Source organism: Python bivittatus, unplaced genomic scaffold, assembly GCF_059951505.1.
Source record: "Python bivittatus isolate LINGU-HERP-01145 unplaced genomic scaffold, Pbiv_v1 ctg000480_np1212, whole genome shotgun sequence".
In the NCBI taxonomy this organism is placed as follows: domain Eukaryota; kingdom Metazoa; phylum Chordata; class Lepidosauria; order Squamata; family Pythonidae; genus Python; species Python bivittatus.
The window spans coordinates 47,057,877-47,076,913 of record NW_028277075.1 but is presented as its reverse complement, the minus strand read 5'-3'; the positions used below and the strand labels follow the sequence as shown (position 1 = coordinate 47,076,913).

At 38.5% G+C, this 19,037-nt stretch overlaps 1 protein-coding gene across 1 annotated transcript in view; it reads right to left on the bottom strand.

Annotated features, from left to right (window-relative positions):
- ANO3 (anoctamin 3) overlaps positions 1 to 19,037 on the bottom strand; it is a 215,280-nt gene that overhangs the window by 66,604 nt on the left and 129,639 nt on the right. Inside the window, exons 5-8 of the mRNA XM_088145840.1 lie at positions 15,942 to 16,100; positions 14,375 to 14,475; positions 1,974 to 2,105; positions 1,309 to 1,415 (exon numbers count right to left, since the gene is read on the bottom strand). Of these exons, the coding sequence (XP_088001966.1) occupies positions 1,309 to 1,415; positions 1,974 to 2,105; positions 14,375 to 14,475; positions 15,942 to 16,100 (499 nt within the window). The remainder of the gene's footprint in view (positions 1 to 1,308; positions 1,416 to 1,973; positions 2,106 to 14,374; positions 14,476 to 15,941; positions 16,101 to 19,037) is intronic.

Here is a 19,037-nt window from a genome sequence, read left to right as displayed (position 1 = left end):
TGTGGGTGGCAGGGGCAGCAGCTGAGCAATATTTTGATAGTGAGTCTGGAGGTTTGATTAGTTGTGTACATTCTGGCTACAAAAAGAGGCAGGCTGCTCAACTCTGGCAGGAGGGGTTGAGTGTAGTCATATCCTTGTAATATTGAATCAAGGGAGATTTGGCACAGAACATAAGGTGGGCTGTTAGAGGGGAAGGGAAGCTTCCAATGTAGTGGCAATCTCAACTTTCAAATTAATGGCTCCATACTGGGGACACGTGGCCAGATCTGTTTGCAGTAAGACCACCTTCATACAGGACTTGATGGCAGATGAGTCAGCACACCTGGCACAGATTACTGAAACCTGGCTGGCCAAGAGCAGTGATGCCCCCATGTCCAAAATCTGCTCAGTGAGATATCGGATCCTTCAGCAGGCTTGATGCCAAGGTCAGGGAAGGATGGTAATGGCCTTGATTGTATTCCTGAGATAGTGGCATATAAATGCTGATATGTTAGGTTGGGCTGTAAAGACAAGCCTGGGATCCTACTGTTGTATATGAAGGACTGTCTTCTCCAACCTATATTGGCATGACCTACTAAAGCATTGAGAGAGAGAAACTCCTCACAGTCCCATGCTTCATGGAGATGAGCGTAACCAAAGCTAGAAGATGCTGCTTCTCAGTGCCAGTGCCAGTGCTGTGGAATGGTGGAGATCAGACTAGGCCCTTCCTTGATGGCTTCAGATGTTTGTTAAAAACAAAGTATTCCAATGATGCTCACCTACTGCACCATCTTTTACTTGTTGTGGGTTGTTAATGTTATGGTGTTACTATTTTGTTTAGTTTGTTTTAATCATAGTACTGTGGATGCTTTAATTATTTTTACATATCTTGTAAACTGCTGAGAGTTTAGCACAATGTAAATTCAATAAATAAATAAATAAATAAATAAACACTGAATCTTCATATTCTGTTCCATATCCTTCCCCCTCCCCCAATCTTTTCTGTCTAATTACTAATACAAAAATACCTATTTCTGCTAAAGGCATTACCTAAGTACACAATAAATAATAGAAAACATGCACATGTCAAAGACAATCAGGAGTGAAGGAAGTTGTGAAAGTATAGCTTGTAGATAATTTATTTCCTTATTTACTCAAAAATAAGCACTGGGGCTCAGTCCTGATTTTGATAATTCCCACTGTTGTCCCAATATGAGTCATCTGTGTCTGGGATTTTCATTATTGACCAAACATTTTTTACTGGGAGAATTGAGTTGGTAACAACAAGAATTCCAACACTTGTATTATTATATTAAAATGAATTTGTACCCATTTTTGGTTTTCCATCTTCATACTTTGTTCTCTGTAGCATATGGTGCACTATCCTACTCCTTGTAGAGTTGCTGAAGAAGCTGTCTTTGTTGTTTATCGTAAAACTGTTGAAGACACAGTTAATATCAATTAATGTTGGAAACAGCTGTCAACCTCCCAGCATGAAATATTTCTCATAATGAATAAAAAAATATCAAATTTCAAATATAGATCCTGACATGTTTAGTTTTATTTATGCCATGTTGAAGCTGTTTAAATATGTTATAGTAGAAGAATCAAATACAATCAAACAAACAAAATATGCTTTGCTCAGAGAACTTGAAACAGTTGCTTGAATTAAGCTACCATGCAATGGAGCAATCACATCTTAAAACAATTATCAGTTCAAAGCACTAAACTGAATCTTATGTTTTTTAACTGTTATGAAGGATGATTTAAGAAAGTCAACACTAGATGAGTGGAACCAGCTTCTGATCAATGCAGCTGAAAATCATTCTGTAACTTATTTCTGAATATAGGCTCCAGCATTTTTAGAATATACTTTCCATTCAGTTTCAACATCACACATCTGTTAGTGGTGACTGTTGTTATGTTAGCTGCTGAGAAAAAAAGGAAATATTATTGCTGGCCTCCTATGAATATATTTTAAGTCCACCACATACTGGTGAATACGTGCTCGGCTGAAAGGAGCTGTGTAGCAATCTGTTTCTTCCAGGTCGGGAAGTGCTTCTTTATCAAGTTTCATTGGATTTCTGGGCAACCAGCTTTTCAGTTCCCTCATATTCCTCTGGAAACTGGAAAGAAAACACATTCTTTTATTACCATATGTCTCCTGTAGCTTTCATTATATATTTGGCATGCTGAAATGGATACTGGAAGGACAATGCTAGACTTCAAATCAATAAGGAATAGTCACCCAGTCTCTAAAACTGTTTCTCATCTAAAACAGAACAAGTGACAGATATACAAAGTCTGTAAGATGAAGTGATGAAAATAATTATAGTTTCTAACATAATTCTAATGAGGGAGGGGAGAAGAAGGGAAAAGACCAGCAGGAATGCTCTAAAATAGCCTTTTCCAGCCTGGGTGCCCTCCAGATGTGTAGACTCCAGCTCCTGGAATTCCTCAGGCAGCATGGCCAGTGATGGGAGTTGAAAACCACATATGTGTTTGAAGCCCAGTTTAGGGAAAGATTCTCCCAAGCAATACATGTAAGGACTGAACAATGTTCCACTGAAGACTGAACTAGAACATACACAAAATGAATGTCATCCTGCTCCATTTTCTCATTATTTAGTTAATTGTACACAAAAAGTACCCCAATCTGGATTGGAATTAGTGCCAGTGGGGACTACGAAGTCTAATATTTCCTTGCTCTGGCCCCTCCCTACATCACCAAGAAGTATTAAGATCTTTACATAGAATCTGATTGATATGTATGGTGTCAGTGCATTGCTGCTACTATTTCAAATTAAAGCTAGTCATCTTTAATAGCATGAAGGGGAATCCATGTTTGAATGTCATGTGATGTCTGGAATCCTGTGAAAAATATTGAAAAGGACAGTAATGGTAGCAGAAGGATGAAATGCAAGCTTGCTTTCTGTTAATTTAGGGAAGGGGAGTCATTCAGGAGAGTAGGTCCATGCTTCCCCAAATTGATGGCACAACTTAAGGCCCTCTCCAACAATCGTAAATGCTCTGATGCTTAACAGACATTTAAGGATGTCCTATAGCTACTCACATGCTCCTTGGCAATTCAGCTAAATAGATCAGGCAGACTTAGCTTTAATCAATAGTTGTGGCATGAAAACTCCACCAGTCTTAATAAATGCTTGGTAATTAAAAAAGAGAGAGAAAATATGCCAAGAAAATATTGGAAAAGGTAAAATGTCTAATAATAAAAAAGAATCCTATTTATCACATAAATTTAGTGTCTGATTCTGAAAGAGAATTTATTTTTATTTGCAATCTATATCCTGTTAAAATCAGTGCTAGGAATCGATAAATTTAATATTACATCCATAGGGTCTATATGACATTTGACTGTGCTTCCTTGTGGAACATTTTATGTAATGATTCATGTCCCAGTGAAAGAAGTCCATGGTAAGCAGGCTAGAAACTGGGAGACTGTGAGTTCTAGTTCCACCTTAGGCACAAAGGCAGCTGGGTGACCTTGGGCCAGTTACCCTCTTTCAGCCCTGGGAAGAAGGCAAACCATTTCTGAAATCTTGCCAAGAAAACTGCAGGGACTTGTTCAGGCCCAAAGCAAACAACCCCCCTCCCACAAAAAAAAAAAAAACACCTTAAGAAAGCATTAGGTGCATGACCAAGATATCTATGGGTGCATAGGTGGAGGCTAGTAGGTAGGCTGGCTGACTTGGTTCTGGGTGCTGAATGCCTTGCAAAAGCACTCAGGTACCAAGACTGGTCAACTATTTTGGAAGATTATCATCTAATTCTAGTGTGTGATGGGGCCCTTTGATCTGGAGGAGGGAAGTCAAAGATCAGGTTGGTAGGTTTTCTAAGAGAGACAAGGCAACAAGCAGAGACATAATAGATGTAATGTGTATAGGGAGATATGTCAGGAAAAAGGTGGTGGGCTGACTACAGGTAAGGTGTCCTTGGTCCTTGGTCCTGATGCTGTGTTCCAGTCTCTTGTGCTCAGCATTGAGACCTAGTCATTGGAGCTTTGGTGGCCCTGATTTTCATCTGCTGTTACTTACTGATCAGTCAGTTTCTAATAAGCCTTACCTCAACCTTGATTAATAGTGAAATGGTATGCATTACTGAAATGTACCTAGGTAAGAAGGGGGGTGGGTTTCCCCTCACAGAAATGTGCCTACTTGGGTGTGGCACCAAGTGAGACTTTGGGGGAGGGGAGGAAGTGTAATTATTGTCATCTAGGAGGCTCTGGTCATGTCCTGGTCATTGCTCCACAAACAACCAGAGGTGAGCTTCTCTTTCTGCTGCTAGTATACCAATCTCCCTGCTTTGCAGCTACCCAAGCTGCTCAGGGCTGTGGTCAAGTTGGTGGTAGAGTTCCCCTGACTGATGGCTCAGTGGGACTTCAACTTGCCTTCTCTGGAACTGGAACCAAAGGTGGCTCAGTAGTTCATGGCCACCATGGACTTGATTCAAGTTACTGATGGCCCAACTCATAGTGGAGATCACACATTAGATATGGTTTTTGTCTCAAGGCAGTAGTGGTATCATCTGGATTTGGGGGATGTTGTTGTCAGTCAGTTCTTATGGACAGATCACTCCCTGCTAGCCTCTTAGGGAGGAAATACCACTTTGATTGGTCTATTGCAGGTACCTGAAGGACCAGTCAGTTTCCATCAGGAATTTGGGGTAGCCCCTGGTTCTTTTGCATAGCTTGACCAAGTCCTTACTCATTGCTTGGAATAAGCAGGCAACGGCAGCCTTGGACTGGATCATCCCGGTGTAGGCTTCCCATGTGCGTGGATCCCAGAACCCCCCCTGGTTTTCATAGGAAATCCAGGAGATAAAACAGCCTAAGGGGAGTCTAAATTGTCTCTGGAGAAAGATGACAAGCAAGTCTAACTAAGCACAGGCCAGATCCTTTACTAAGGATCACCTTGTGATGGTAAGGGTGGAGAAATATACTTATTTCTCCACTCTTATTGCACCCACAGATAGATTGTCCCACAAGAAACCTGGCCCCATGTCATGTAGAGCTTTAAAAGCACTTTAAATTGCCCCTGAAAGCCTACTGGGAGCCAATGCAACTCACACAGCAGCAGTATTATGTGAGTGTACCATGGAATGCCCAATACTGCCCATGCTGCTGCATGCTGGACCAGATGAAGCTTCCAAATGCTCTTCAAGGGCAGCCCCATGTAGAGTGTCCTGCAATAGTCCAGATGGGAAATGACTCATGCATGAGTGACCATGAGCAGTGCCTCCCATCTAGAAATAGGAGCAACTGGTGCACAAGATGTAATTGTGCAAAGGCTATCCTGGCCACAGCTGCCACTTGTCCTCATACAGGAGCCACAAGTCCAGGGAGACCCCCAGGTTGTGCACTAATTCTGCCTGAGGGAGTGTTACCCCACTCAGTTAATGATGGAAGATCATTGGAATTCTGAGTACCTTTGATAACAATTATAATAACGTGTAGAACAAGGAGAGGCCTTTAATGTCTGCAGTAACAAATGCAATGACTTTGTCAGAGCTACTGAAAAGGAAGCTAGGAGTGAATACTTGTCCTTCTAATCCAGTTTTCATGGTAGGAAAGTCATGGGTTCTTCAATGAACTTGGTGTACAGTGTATCCTTTTCACACTGGCTAAAATGTCACTGAAGATCATGACTGCATTTTTCTCATGGGAACCAGTGCAGTTGTCTATACCTACTCCCTATATCTTCACCTTCACTGTCCAAAAGAAGGGTTTAGTTGCCTTCAAGTAGTATAAGTGGGTGGTAGATGCTGACAGTCTTAATATTTCTTCAAAAAATCATTAGAAGTACATCAATTTATATTCATTGGTCAAACTGATGCCCTCTTCTGGAGAGATTTACAAGAACGCACCTCTGTCTTAAAATACAAGAGGCAGTATATATTGTGACAGAGTGAACAGAACAGAACAGAGCAAAACAAAACAATACCCCACCAACAAGGCCTTGCTGCATCTGTAAGTATAGCTTCCTACAAAAGTGTTTATATTTTCAAGCAGCAATGGAAAGAGAAAGTTTTTTTTAGTATACAAATACATTAATTCTTCTATTTTGCTAAAAAAAGGAAAATAAAGAATCCTGTTATCCAACTTCCCCAACCTTCTAGCTTTCATATTTCATGATTATGCTGTCATTCATTTGATTCAGAAAAAATAGACATTTTCCCTCATAGTCCAATTGTGAAAAGCAAAGCTACTATTGTAAATTTAAAGTGAAAATACAGTTTGTATATATACATATAGTATCTTCAAAACAACAAAATTAATGTTTTAATAATGACAAGCAAATTTATATAGCCACCAAATGTGAAATGATTGCAAACTGCAAATGGATCCTTTTAATTCAGTCAGAATAAACTTTGGTTACAAGTGTCAAATAGATATCATTGTGTATGAATATTCATATTTATCCATTTTAAGCCTCTGCATTTGTATTTTAAAGTGGCTGGTGCAATTTTTGTAAATTAGGTCTATGTCAGAAAATATCAATGCAAATTGATAAGAATATGAAAGAAAGACTTTTGATCAGACCTCTAGATGCATTGGCTAGAAGTTTTCATTCTGGCAGTATGATAAAGGTGAGTTGTCATTTCTATGGACTTATAGCCATCAACCTGAATGACCTTAAACAAGGTTTAACAAAGTCATGGAGGATAAGGTTGCCAGTAGTGATATAGTAAATCCAGTGATATATTACTTCTAGTATCAGGGTTGAACAGCTGTTGGAGAAAGCTCTTTTACACTTGTTCAGCACGTGAACTTCCTAAGGAGTCCCTTATGGGAAAAGAATTGGGACTAGACAGGGTTTTGGTGTGACTTAACCCTGTTCTTCTGGAATAGAGTTGTTAATCTAGTTGCAGTTTATCTGTATATTACACTGCCTTTAAAATATAATGTAAGAAGCAACATTCAATTATTCCATTTATGAAAAAAAATGCTTAATCAATTTCTGTCCAACAAACAGCTGCTTGCAGCAGCCCCATATATGTAAAGAATTTATATATTGTAAAACAAATCCATCTTCGGAATCAATAGGAAGAAAATTGAAAATAAAATTGCAAATAACATGGCATGCTACAAATTAATGGTGTGACTATACTGCATTTTCCCCAAACCCCAGTCCCCAAGAAGGAGTCCAAGATAAAGTGCAGAAAAGGACAACCAAGATGATTATGGCAAGTGGATTGTGTGTGTGTTTTTTTTCCCTTTACCAGCAGTACCAGAAAATGAAGTTATTCAGTAAAGCTGAATGGTGGGAGATCCCTTGTTCTTGACAATGTACAGTTACTTTATAAAATTTGTTATCCTGTAATGGCCACCAACTTGGATAGCTTTAAATACTGATTAGTTGAATTAATGGAGAAGAAGATATCAGGGCCTGCTAGTCATGATGGCTATCCATTACAAGCAAAACCAGAGCCATCAAGCTTTCATACACCATTGTATTGGGAAACTGACAAGAAGAAACTATCACTCTGAGAGGTTGCTTATCGATTTTTGGTCAGTCACTGGAACAGAATGCGGGACTACATAAGCCTTTGGTCAGACCTAACATACTTTTTCACATATGACTCTTTATTGATCCCTAGAAGTCACATGGAAGTCCCCTCGGCTACCCTGATAGCATAAACAGAGAGTATCTGGTGACTCTGTGCTTTTAAATGGAATTATGAGCATGCACCCAGCTGTTAAAAAATTACATGGGCATGTGAGAACAAGCCATCAGAAAGGCATATCTCACAACGTGCAAATACAGTTTCACTTAGATTTAGTAAAGCTTATTCTCAGACATAGTTCTACAGGACTGCATTCAAAAAATGTGTCGTCTTATCTGACAAAAAATAAATACACAAAAATATTTATATTTAATATGTAACATACTGTAGTGTCTTTCTTTTGGTTGTGGGCAGAATTGTTTCTTTCCTTTCCCTTATTCCTCTCCAAGTGAAAAGTAAAATATTGTTTGTTTCTTTCCAAATGAAAGCCTACATCCCAGAAGAGTGACTAAAAGATCCGTGGGGTCACACTCTGGCTGACTTTTCCATTAAAATAATTGAAGACGTCCACCGGTCTATGATTACCCTTTGGGAATTTCGCCTAACAGAAGAACCCAAACACACAAGAACAGTGTTTTAACAAACACACACACACACATACACACACACAAAAAGACCTGTAATTCTGATTATAAATCCCTCTTCTGAATTTCAAAAATCATCATAATTCCATAGGGAATAAACTATCATTTTTATTAATATTATCTGAATGCGAGTCCTGTCTAGATTTTTTTTTCCTTGCGAGAAAATGGTTTATTTCACACATAATTTAAAGCAAGTAAGAATAAATGTATATAATATAAAAAGATATATCTGATACAAAGCAAGCACGTGCATGACTGGGAAGAGGAGGTAAGCAGTTGTAAATTTTTATTATTAAATACTACAGTCTACAAATATTTAATATCTGCATGTGAAAAGCGATGCTTTCCACACAAAATATATTTTAAAAATAATTAACATATGAAATAGTCTGAATATTAACAAGATGCACATTCCTAGAAACCCTAGTCAGATCATTACCTTAATCTCCTTATTTTCCCTTAATTTAGATACTCAACCAATATCAGTAGTAAAGGCAAGGTAATACTGTAATATCCAAGATGATTACTTTGAAACAGAGTTAAGAGCATTCTGTCATTTTATTTCAAAGCATTATGTTTGTTGCTTCTCCTTCCAATTAAACTTTGCTATGGAATAAATCCATCACAGGAGAAATTGGCTTTACAACAAGACAACTTCACCTTCTGTTACATTTAAAAAAACAAAACAAAACAAAACCCTGCTTAACAGAGTATGATGGAAATGCAGTAGAACTTCTCTAAATTCCTTGAGAAATTAAAAATAAACATAGCTGGATGGAGCAACAATTCTTCATAAAACATTTATGTTATATTGGAAATACCAATATTTGCAAAAGTGTTTTAAAAAGTTTACATTGAAAAGCAATAATTGGGACTTTCCGCACCAGATTGCAGTTTCCCTGTGCTATCTTCAGTTTGAGATTTGAAGGGCTCCTACTCTACTGGCATTTCAAAGGGCCCTAAAGACCTGGCTCTTTGCCCAGGCCTTTGGCAGGATGACTGATGCCCCTTTCTTCCCTTTCTCTGCCATCATTGCTCTTTTGTCTTCTGCTGTTTTTGTGTTTTTAAATGTTTTGACCACCCAGAGTGGCTATCATCATCATCATCATCATCATCATCATCATCATCATCATCATCATCATCTTCTTGGGGGTGGAGACATGCCACCAATGAAATTGTATGCTTAGTATACAAGATCTCCGTGTGTCTTTGCCTTGTTCACCTGAAGGGGCCTTAGGAAATAAAGCGATGAAAGCTCATGGGTTGGAATCATGGGTTGGAGCCAAAGAATGAAGTTTAACTTAGACAGCATTTCTATCTCCTTCCAAAATATAATGTGATGGGCTATGGTGGCTGTTGGTATCACAGGGAAATGGCTAACATTGGATGGAAATCTGCTTATACAAATTAGAGTTTCCCCAGGATCCTGAAGATAAATGTTCTTGGGAAGACTTAGTACTACAGGAAAAGGAACCAATAAAAGACTTATTTTCTACAATCTTCTTTCTGCTCAGAGCTTTTAAGATCCATTTTTTTCATATCCCTCTTATTTGGAACCCCACTGTTTTATTTACTGATAAAACATAATCATTGGGCTATCTTGTTTCTGGTGAGGTCAGTCACATACTTAAAGCAGAAAATAAATAAACAGCAAAGTTCTACTGCCTCCATGATTCAATCAACTTTCTCAAGGCCCTGTGGGATAAATTTACAACTGCTAGAATGGATTTATCATATGCAGGATGACTATCTGGCAAAATTAAAAGCTATGCATCACCCACCAACCTGCCCATGGTTTTGCTCCTCCAGTCAGTGTAATAACATTTTTTCCTGAAAGAACAGCAAAAATCATCAGAGTACAGTTTTACATAGAGGTGAAGGAAATACATATCAGAAATAGAGTTTAATAATGTCATAGCATGCACCATTAGAAAATGAAAGTGGACAGAAGCTCAACTGCGTGGATAAAAACTGAGCTACTTAAGTTAAACATTTAACATGCCCTAAGACGTTACAGGTTACCAAAAGCTCTCAGACTGCAAGCCTTTCACCTTTCAGTTATACATTTATTTCTTAATGGCATGAACAAAAATAGTATGAATAAAAACATCAGTTGATATTTTGTGCACAAGTCATAGGCCGTAGATAGCTGGATGCAGAGAAAGGAACTATTTGCTTTTCTATTCTGCTTCTGTTGCTATTATTCTTAAATGATTACTCAAATGATTTTTTGAATAAACCAAAAAATCTTCCAATATTATCTGAAGGAACAATAAATGCAGAAAGCACCATTTTGGAAATACAATACATAAAGGGATGCCATGAAAAACAGCTGCATAGCCTCTTCATGCTGTTGGGATTTTGCCTTGTATTTTTAAATGTGTATTGATTCAGCTGGAAAAATTGATACATTCATGTGGAATTCAAATTGTAGATTCTTTTTAAGGACAAATCACACTTACAAATAACCGCTACCTCCCCCTCCCCCAATATACAAACAAATATTGAGCGCTCTAATTGATAAGCCATGGCTAGGCAACACAGTAATTGTTGGTTAAAAGTGGCACTCAGTAGTTCCTTCTTTCACACCATGATTGCTGCTACTAAGGCTGTCTACTAACTCCCCATCAGCTTACTAGATTGGGTGCATATCAGTACTATGATATTATGGAAGCTGTTTTTCACAGTAAAAAGCACGTTCCTTGACTACTCAGTGATAATCTGACTGATTATCTGGGATTATTAGGAAGAGAACTTCTCCAGTTGAAGAGGAACATGACTGGGGAAGTTTTGGGTGTGCATATGGATGTGCTAACTGGTATGATACATATGCACCTCACTAACTGGTAAGCCATGCAATCCACAGTGGTGCAAACCTCCATCCTTGCTGTAAGCTGTTAGACTGAGCCAGGGGATCATAGGAGATTGAAGAGATGCTACTGGACAATTTACCAACTTTGTTTTTGTAATGACATAACACAATGGGATCTGAACTAAACGAGCTTCTACAGTAGGACCAATCTACAAGTGTTAGTTGTTGAGCAACGCTGGACAGAATTCTGCATGTTGGGTAGGAAATTGTAAAAATGAGTTTTCTTTTTTTTTTTTTCATTTGTGTTCTGTAAGATAATTATAAGTCTAGTGGAAAATCACAGGAACAATTCTGGGTAGTGAATCCAATTTTCAGTAGTAAAAAGTTTTAATGGTGCGCAAAGCAGAGCGAGTCATTTTTATTTGACAAATAACAGGTTCTATGTCTCAATTTAATTTCAATTATATTCTAATTCTCATCCTTCCTACAGAATACAGAAGCAATGTAATTTAAGCTACAGTTACATCACTGTCATTGGCAGTCTAGTTCCATTGCTTCATGTCTTCATGTTTCCATTAGAGATGAGAATAAGGCTAGAGTATTATACGTATAAAATAGTGTCTGCACACTACAAACTGACCTGGACCATTTTATTTATAATCTCACTCTGCATTATTTGGAAGTCCTTTCACCAATAAATGCAGCTGTGCTGAACTACATGTTAATTTTGTGCCAGCTCCTGCATGGGATAGCAGCACTATAGTTGGAATATTTATACTGATTGTTATTATGTCTGAACCCTGATCCAGAAAGTGCTCTGAGTTAACAGTGCATGCTGTGAAATCTTCTACATGCTGCATTCTACAACTCAGATTAACTTTCCTGTAGTCAACATGAGTTTCCATTGAGGAGAAGCAGCATGGGGGCTGCATTGCTTGTGGAATGAAACCAAGGAGCCCTACAACATCCACTCCAGAACCAGTGTTATAGCCCTGCTGACATACTTGTTTATGTAGCATATTCCCATTCATAATCTGAGAAAAGGAGCATGACTAAGGATCTGCTGAGTCATACTTGCAGTAGGACTTTTGTTACATAAAGATGGAAGAAGGGCAAGATTGGAAGAAAACAGGGGAACAATGGTACGGAGCAAGAAGGGTGAGAAAAAGGAAGACATCCAGTCTTTTAAATTCAACTACAACTCAATTCTCTACTCTTCACCAAATGGGTAATTGGTCTTTACATGGCTAGGGCAACAACCTCTATGTTTTGGATTTTCAGTGTTGTTCAAAGAAGTTGTTTAGAAAGAAAGATTGCAACATGCTGGGAATCTTTAAATACTTGGCCCAGGATCAGTACCCAAAATGATCATGTCTGGGTATATAGATCTGAGTGGCCTTTAATGATTGATGCAAGGTTGTTAAAGTATCTTTAATTTGTTTTGAATCAAAATTACAGACAGCGCTGATGAGACAATTGTTAGCCTGATGCCTGCAGCAGTAATTTTACACCAATGCCCAAAGGGGTCCCATCCTCAAAATAATGTCATTAAGTCAGGGACAGAGAATTAGAAATTATCCCTTGGCATGAAACTTCTCCACTCAGCTGGGCATTTTTAAAGGGAAGAGGGACCATTTCGTCAATCTCAGGATTCCATCCAGATTCAGCATAACTTCATTATCCCAACCTACCCCTTTCTAAACATTACACACTGGAAGAAGGAAGATTGGAGCTGCACAGTGGCCTTTCCCTACTACTTGGAAAGCTTGCCAAGTACGAACAACCTGGGCAAGACCGGGAGAGAGATACATGAGCCAGAAGTATGTGGGTAAGTGCTGGACCATTAGGCAACATTACTTTGCCCAGGAAACCCTCAAACCTAATGTAAGGCCTTGATTCCATCATAACAGGATCATTTATCATTAGATTTATATTCTACAATTCCTCCAGGGGCTGAAAACTCCCCATAACAGCAACCCTGTGAAGTTGCTTGGGCTGAGAGACAGTGGCAGACTCAGTCAGTGAGCTTTCATGGTTAAGGATGGACTTGAATCCTAAATCCATCATCTTAAATACAGCACCACACTGACTCTATCCGTTTTATTGTAGACCTAAGAAGTGGCAGAAGGATACCAATGTGTAGAGATTGCAGCAGACTCTGCTGAAGATCCCATCAGTTTTTAAATCTTAAAATCTAAAGGATTTGTTATCTAAATGTTATATTTATGCTTTCATTATGCAAGGAATAACACTGTGCAAAATTCTTTGTTAAGGAAAATAGGAAAACTGCTAAAAATGTTAGCTGCTATTAATCCTTCCTTCCTTGCTTTTTTTTTTTTTTTTACTATTTTTTCCTGGCTGAAGTTAATATGAGGAAAATGCTGGATTGTTTATAGCATTGCTAAAGAACAATCTAATAATTCCATGAAATTGATTTGTGTTTTTTTCTTAAAGCCAATGGCTCGTTTTCTGGCAATTGATAGAATCCACAATCTACTTATTTCTGGAAGAGCCTCACTAAGTTCAAGACCTCTTCTCTGGAGTAAATAACTGCAGGCTGCAGTCAATGCCCTTGAGCCAGCAGATGTACTTATCCTCCATTGGAATTAATTTGCATTAAATCAGGGAACCAATTACAGCTGCTTTGATTATTTCAAAGTTTCAGAAGCTTGTGCCTTAAGACAGCTTTCAATGTGCTCACTGTACACACGCAAATGAGCCAAACCCACTCATCAGGTGGTACAAATTCATCATATCCAAAGGGGGGGACACAAATTACATTGCACAGGCTTTGAAAGTGACAGCAATGCATAGAAAGACTCACTTTGGCTTCTGCTTTATCTGTTGCTTGTGGAATCGACAATGGGTTGGCTGAGCAATTCTAACAGAAAGCTTTGGCACGCTCTAATATCTGATTTCTTTCCTAGCTGTAACAAAAGTGCAAAACTGAAAATGGAGGTAAGTTTGCATTTGTCTGTCCCCTTCCTGGACTAAGCGGTAGGAAGGAAAATGGAGTAACTAACTTGGGTAGTTCTGCACTGTGGGGTTGAAATATAGAGAGGGTCGGTTCCTGAAGACCTCCTGCCTCTCCTAGCCATGTCCAGTCCTCTGACCCCTGGAATGCTGTCTCAGGAATCATGCTTCTTTCCTGCATTAAAACGTTCCCAGAAAAGATCCCATTCCAGGTGACTGGATCAACACAAGGATCCTTGAAGCAAGACTACCCCTCCTACAGAGCAGCATTAATAAACACTATGCTTGCTGTAAATTAATCTGCTTGATACTTCACCATTCATAATTTGGAAACTACCCACATTGTGGGTATAAAATGTAACGGTCAACCTATATAAAATAGTTTTTGTCAGACAAATTCTTAATTTAACCAGAGACAAAATTAAGTATTGTATTCTGTTACCTGAAAGGCATCCTAATGTTCATTCTTTCAGCATATTTGCAGAGTGTGTCCCAAGGACAATGAATTTTTACAAACATAATGTCATTGTTTGTAACAGCTGGCTGCAAAAAAGAAACAAATTAACAGGCACAAATCTTTCAGATCTAGGTGGCATTCTCTTTCTTTTCCCCTAAAAAACTTCAGATTTAGCTTTGGGCTCTAACTTCAGCTTTCAGTCAGGGGTGTTTTTTCCATTCATTAGAGATGGAATTAAGTGTAGAATGGTATCTATATCTGATGGGGGGGAAAAGAAAACCAGAGTCTGAACTAACCCAGTCTTCAAAGATCACAACACTTTCTGAACACAGTTCAGCTGTGGGAAAAAATGACTATATCTAGTGATATGGGTGTATGGTATTTAAGTATAGTCTTTTTTTTTTAACTGTGCACTTGGATTTGTTGAAGTCAATGGTATTTCTAAGGGAACTACAAATATACTCTTCTTTGGCCCAAAAAAAAAAAAAAAAGAGGCTTGAAGCTTGCCTCTAATCTAGATAAAGTTCCAACTTATCAGAGAACAGAGTTATCACCAACTTTCAGAACTTTCATGGACGTTACCCCACAAAGTCATAAGTAAGATATTTTTTGGCTATTCTTAATAAATTACAGAGCAACCTAATCCTTCAGACGAGGGTGTTAAGAGGGAAGAGTTGGTGAGCCTGTGGCAGGAAGACATCTGTCCTGGGAACTCACATATGCCCAGGAAAACTGCACATATCATCTAATATTACAGGTATTCTTTCTGCCCCAAATCAGACTTTTTGAGGAAAGAAACATTCTGGCTTTGCTGGAGAAGCTTCCAGTTCATGCTACCCTCACAAGTTGAGGTGAAGCCATTAGCCCCTCCCAATTGAATTCAAAATTGCCCCCCCCCCCCCATTTTCATCCTGTGCTGTAAAAGCAATGGATAATCTGTCATTTTCTTCCCTCTGCTTTATCACTGTTCTGTTGTACTTACGATGAAGCTGAATTTATTTGGTGAGAAGTGCCATCATTTTTTCCTAAGTTTATTTAGGGGATAAATAATCATACTTTAAAATCTCAATGCCACCAGCCCAAAATGTCCTTTTCCTTGAAGCCCTGCATCTTAGATGGGAGAGGGAGTTATAAATTGTCTCTCGCTTACTCAGAGGTCTGGTTGATTATGAACAGTGAGAAGAACACTGCATGATCAGATAGTACAGGACCTAAATTGTTTCTCTTTAAAGAAACCCATCAACAAAACTCCTCCGTACTTATTTACAGAATTATTTTTTTGCTTTTCACATGAACTGCTAGTTTCTCTCTTTTCTTTTGTTTTAGATATACTTGCTATTTTTCCTTTCCCTTCCCTACTTTTTACACAATCTAGCTTTCAACTAGCCACTGTTCTCCTAACCCTCCCTCCCTTCTACTCTCCAAGGTCTTCTAGCATTTTTTTGAAGGAAATGCTGAGTTAATCCTGTAATCGCTTTAGTAAAATGCAGATCATCTAATGGATTTTCGTTACAGTAGTAGCCATTTTGAGGAGGTAGAAAATGCTACCAACCTCTCTTTCTAACATTAATCCTTCTGCGCGTAAATTCTTTTCAAAGGTGCTTCTTTTCTCAATTTGAGGACTGGACTTTTTGTAGACTAAAATGTAATCAATACGTTTTTTGCCATCCTTGAAGAACAGACCCGATGTTGCCAGGGCAGACATGTCACTCTGAAAGAAAAAGAGGATATATAATGGACTTTTAAACATAGGAACACAGTCCAGGAAAGGATTAAAAACATGGGAAGTATTTCTAGGCACAGTGGTTTCTTTGTAGCCCTAAGAATTATATCAAAGACAGAGGAGAAACCTAGAAAAAAGTAATTCTTACTCTTTCTTAAGTCTTTTAAACATTTTGTCTCTAAAATCCAGATATTTAGATAAAAGTAATCAGGATATTGATGGCATTCAGTATAGGTAGCCCCCATAGTTAAGTATGGAACTTATCATAGCAAAATTTGAGTTAAATACACGATGATTCAACTTAAATACACAATAGTTTGAGTTAATTTCACAACACTATTTATACAGTATTATACAACAATATTGTTCCAGCTTACATACAAATTACAAATTTGACTTAAGGACAGATCTTGGGAACAGAACTTGTTCTTAAACTGGGGACTACCTGTACTGTAAAATCTGTACAAAGCTTTCCTCAGCAGCCTTAATTAAAATCAGGAGTGATCACACTTCAGTGACAAAAGTTTCAACTTAACGGGGGGGAGGGGGGGGAGATGGGACCCAATATATAGGTTGATGGTACAAAGTGAGTCACACAAGAACGCTCTCTCTCTCTTTCTCTCTCTCTTTCTCTCTCTCTTTCTCTCTCTCTTTCTCTTTCTCTCTCCCTCTCCCTCTCCCTCCCTCCCTCCCTCCCTCCCTTCCTTCCTTCCTTCCTTCGGGCAACAATTTTGAGAATTTGTTTTTTCATATTTGCTTACTTGTTTGGATTTATAGCCCATATGTTTCATAAGAGCTCAGTAGTAATATGGGAGAGCTAACCTAATGTTTTACCATACCAGCTCTGTAGGTTGGACTAAGAAAGAGTGACTAATAAACTCCATGATCAAGTAGAGATTTTGAGCCTCAGACTCCCTAATCCAGGTTCTAACCACTATAGTACATTGGTTCTCTTTTTAACTCTGTTAAGCCTAAAGCTATTGATTAAAGTTTATTTACAATCAAAAACCAAAATATCAAGCATACAATCCAAACTAGTTGGGTAGAAACAAGTGGAAGAAATAGGAAATTAAAGAATTATATACATTAGAATGGTTTTTAAAAATGAAATCACTATGTTAAGTCTATTTTCTGACTTCATGTTACCATTTCAATGCTTCTTACCTCAAAATGGCATAGCTAATATCATTCAGTTTTGGAAATTGTAGTTGGAAAAGGAAGCATAGAAGAGCCCTCAGTTTGCCAATCTCTGATGTAGATGTCAATGGCAACGTTTTGAATTCCAATGCAAACTGGAGTCTCAGTGGCCCTGATGCTGCTTAGCCTTGGCAATTTATTTGTTTATTTATTTATTGCATTTATATAGCCATCCATCTCACACAAAGCAATTATTTGCCTTTCCTCAGAAACAGGGACAACTGTGATGCACATAAAAAGAGGCAGGGCTTCAATCACATAGTTGTGGTGTCCCTATGACTTTCATGATCCCCCTGTACACAGCACTGCTCAGAAAGCAATACAAGCCATCCCACAGAGACAGTCTCCATGCAGATTTTCTACCACATCATCCTCTCCTTTCCTAAAGCAGCATAAAAGCCGACCCTTGAGAAACACCTTTCATGGCCTTGAGGGCTAAGTTGACAACAACTTCCACTTTTGTTGTGTGACTTGGAAAATTGGAGCAAAACAGTTCACAGAATGATGAGACAGAAGAAAGTAAGCAAAATTCTGAATTCAAATGTCTGAATTCACATTTATTTCAGTTCCAGGAGTATCTGTAGGCTTTGGGTGGGTTGTCAGTAATAACCATACCCCTAAATGGATGCATGCAAAATATAAGGAACAGAACAGGGGCAAGCAAGAACACAGATTCGCTACTTATCCAGGTGCAACTGCTGCTGTTTTATTATCTATGAGGCTTAATGCAATTCTTTTGTCCATTATGTATAGAATATCAGGGAGCAACAAGCAGTATAAGACCCATGAATAAATCTTCATTCTAATAGCAACATCAGATCCCACTAATAGAGGATAAATAGGTTCATCATTTCTCTCTTTTGTGTCTAGCCTTATGTTTCAGATGAACCATGACAGCAAAGTGGAATACCCTCTTGGTAAGTGGAAATCATGAGCAAATAGCATGTTGCACATACCACAATTCTGATATCAGTAAAGTTGATGTTTAACACCTAGTATGGAGGAAATGCGGAAAAATGGCCTTATAAATGTTATATCCTGTCCCTGAGCTCTTTTTTTGTGCTAGAACAGAAGATATAAACATGCAACAGGACAAACAATTTGCTCTTGTTGAGATTGCAGTTAGTCAGAATTCTATGGCCACTGTTAACACCCACTCCTCACTGAATTGTTTTGGATCCCCCCTCCAATATAGTTTTGTTTCCCTTGATTGCTACTTTTTCTAAAGGATATGTATGGTTGTATGCTACAAACTTGGAAATTCTGTAAGTCCCCAATATTTGGGGCTTGGCTGTAGATGGTGCTGTTTCACCTCATTAGGACCCACACAATGAATCAGGTCACTATTTGTCTTCAGCTGCTTGCCCTATTCTTGTTCTTTCCAGACATTTTGAGCTAAAGTTCCTAGAAGTTCAAACCTGGAGGGTGCCAGGTTGAAGACAAAAAGAGGTTGAATGTAGAATAACTATTCTACAACCTGTCTGCAGCACCACTGTTACTTTAGTTGTACCCTGAACAAACAAGAGAGCTTCATGGGTAATGCAGTATGCCTGAGGTTCCCATTAATAGTCAGTAATAAAAATGGGTTAAAATAGATTTTAAAATGCATTAATACAAATGGCAGCACCTGTCTGACCATGTAGGAGATAAGAAATAGAGCAGAGTTGGGCTTGGCTAGGACTTAGGCAGGAGACTGCCAGGAAATACCAGGCCCATAGCTAAAGTGGA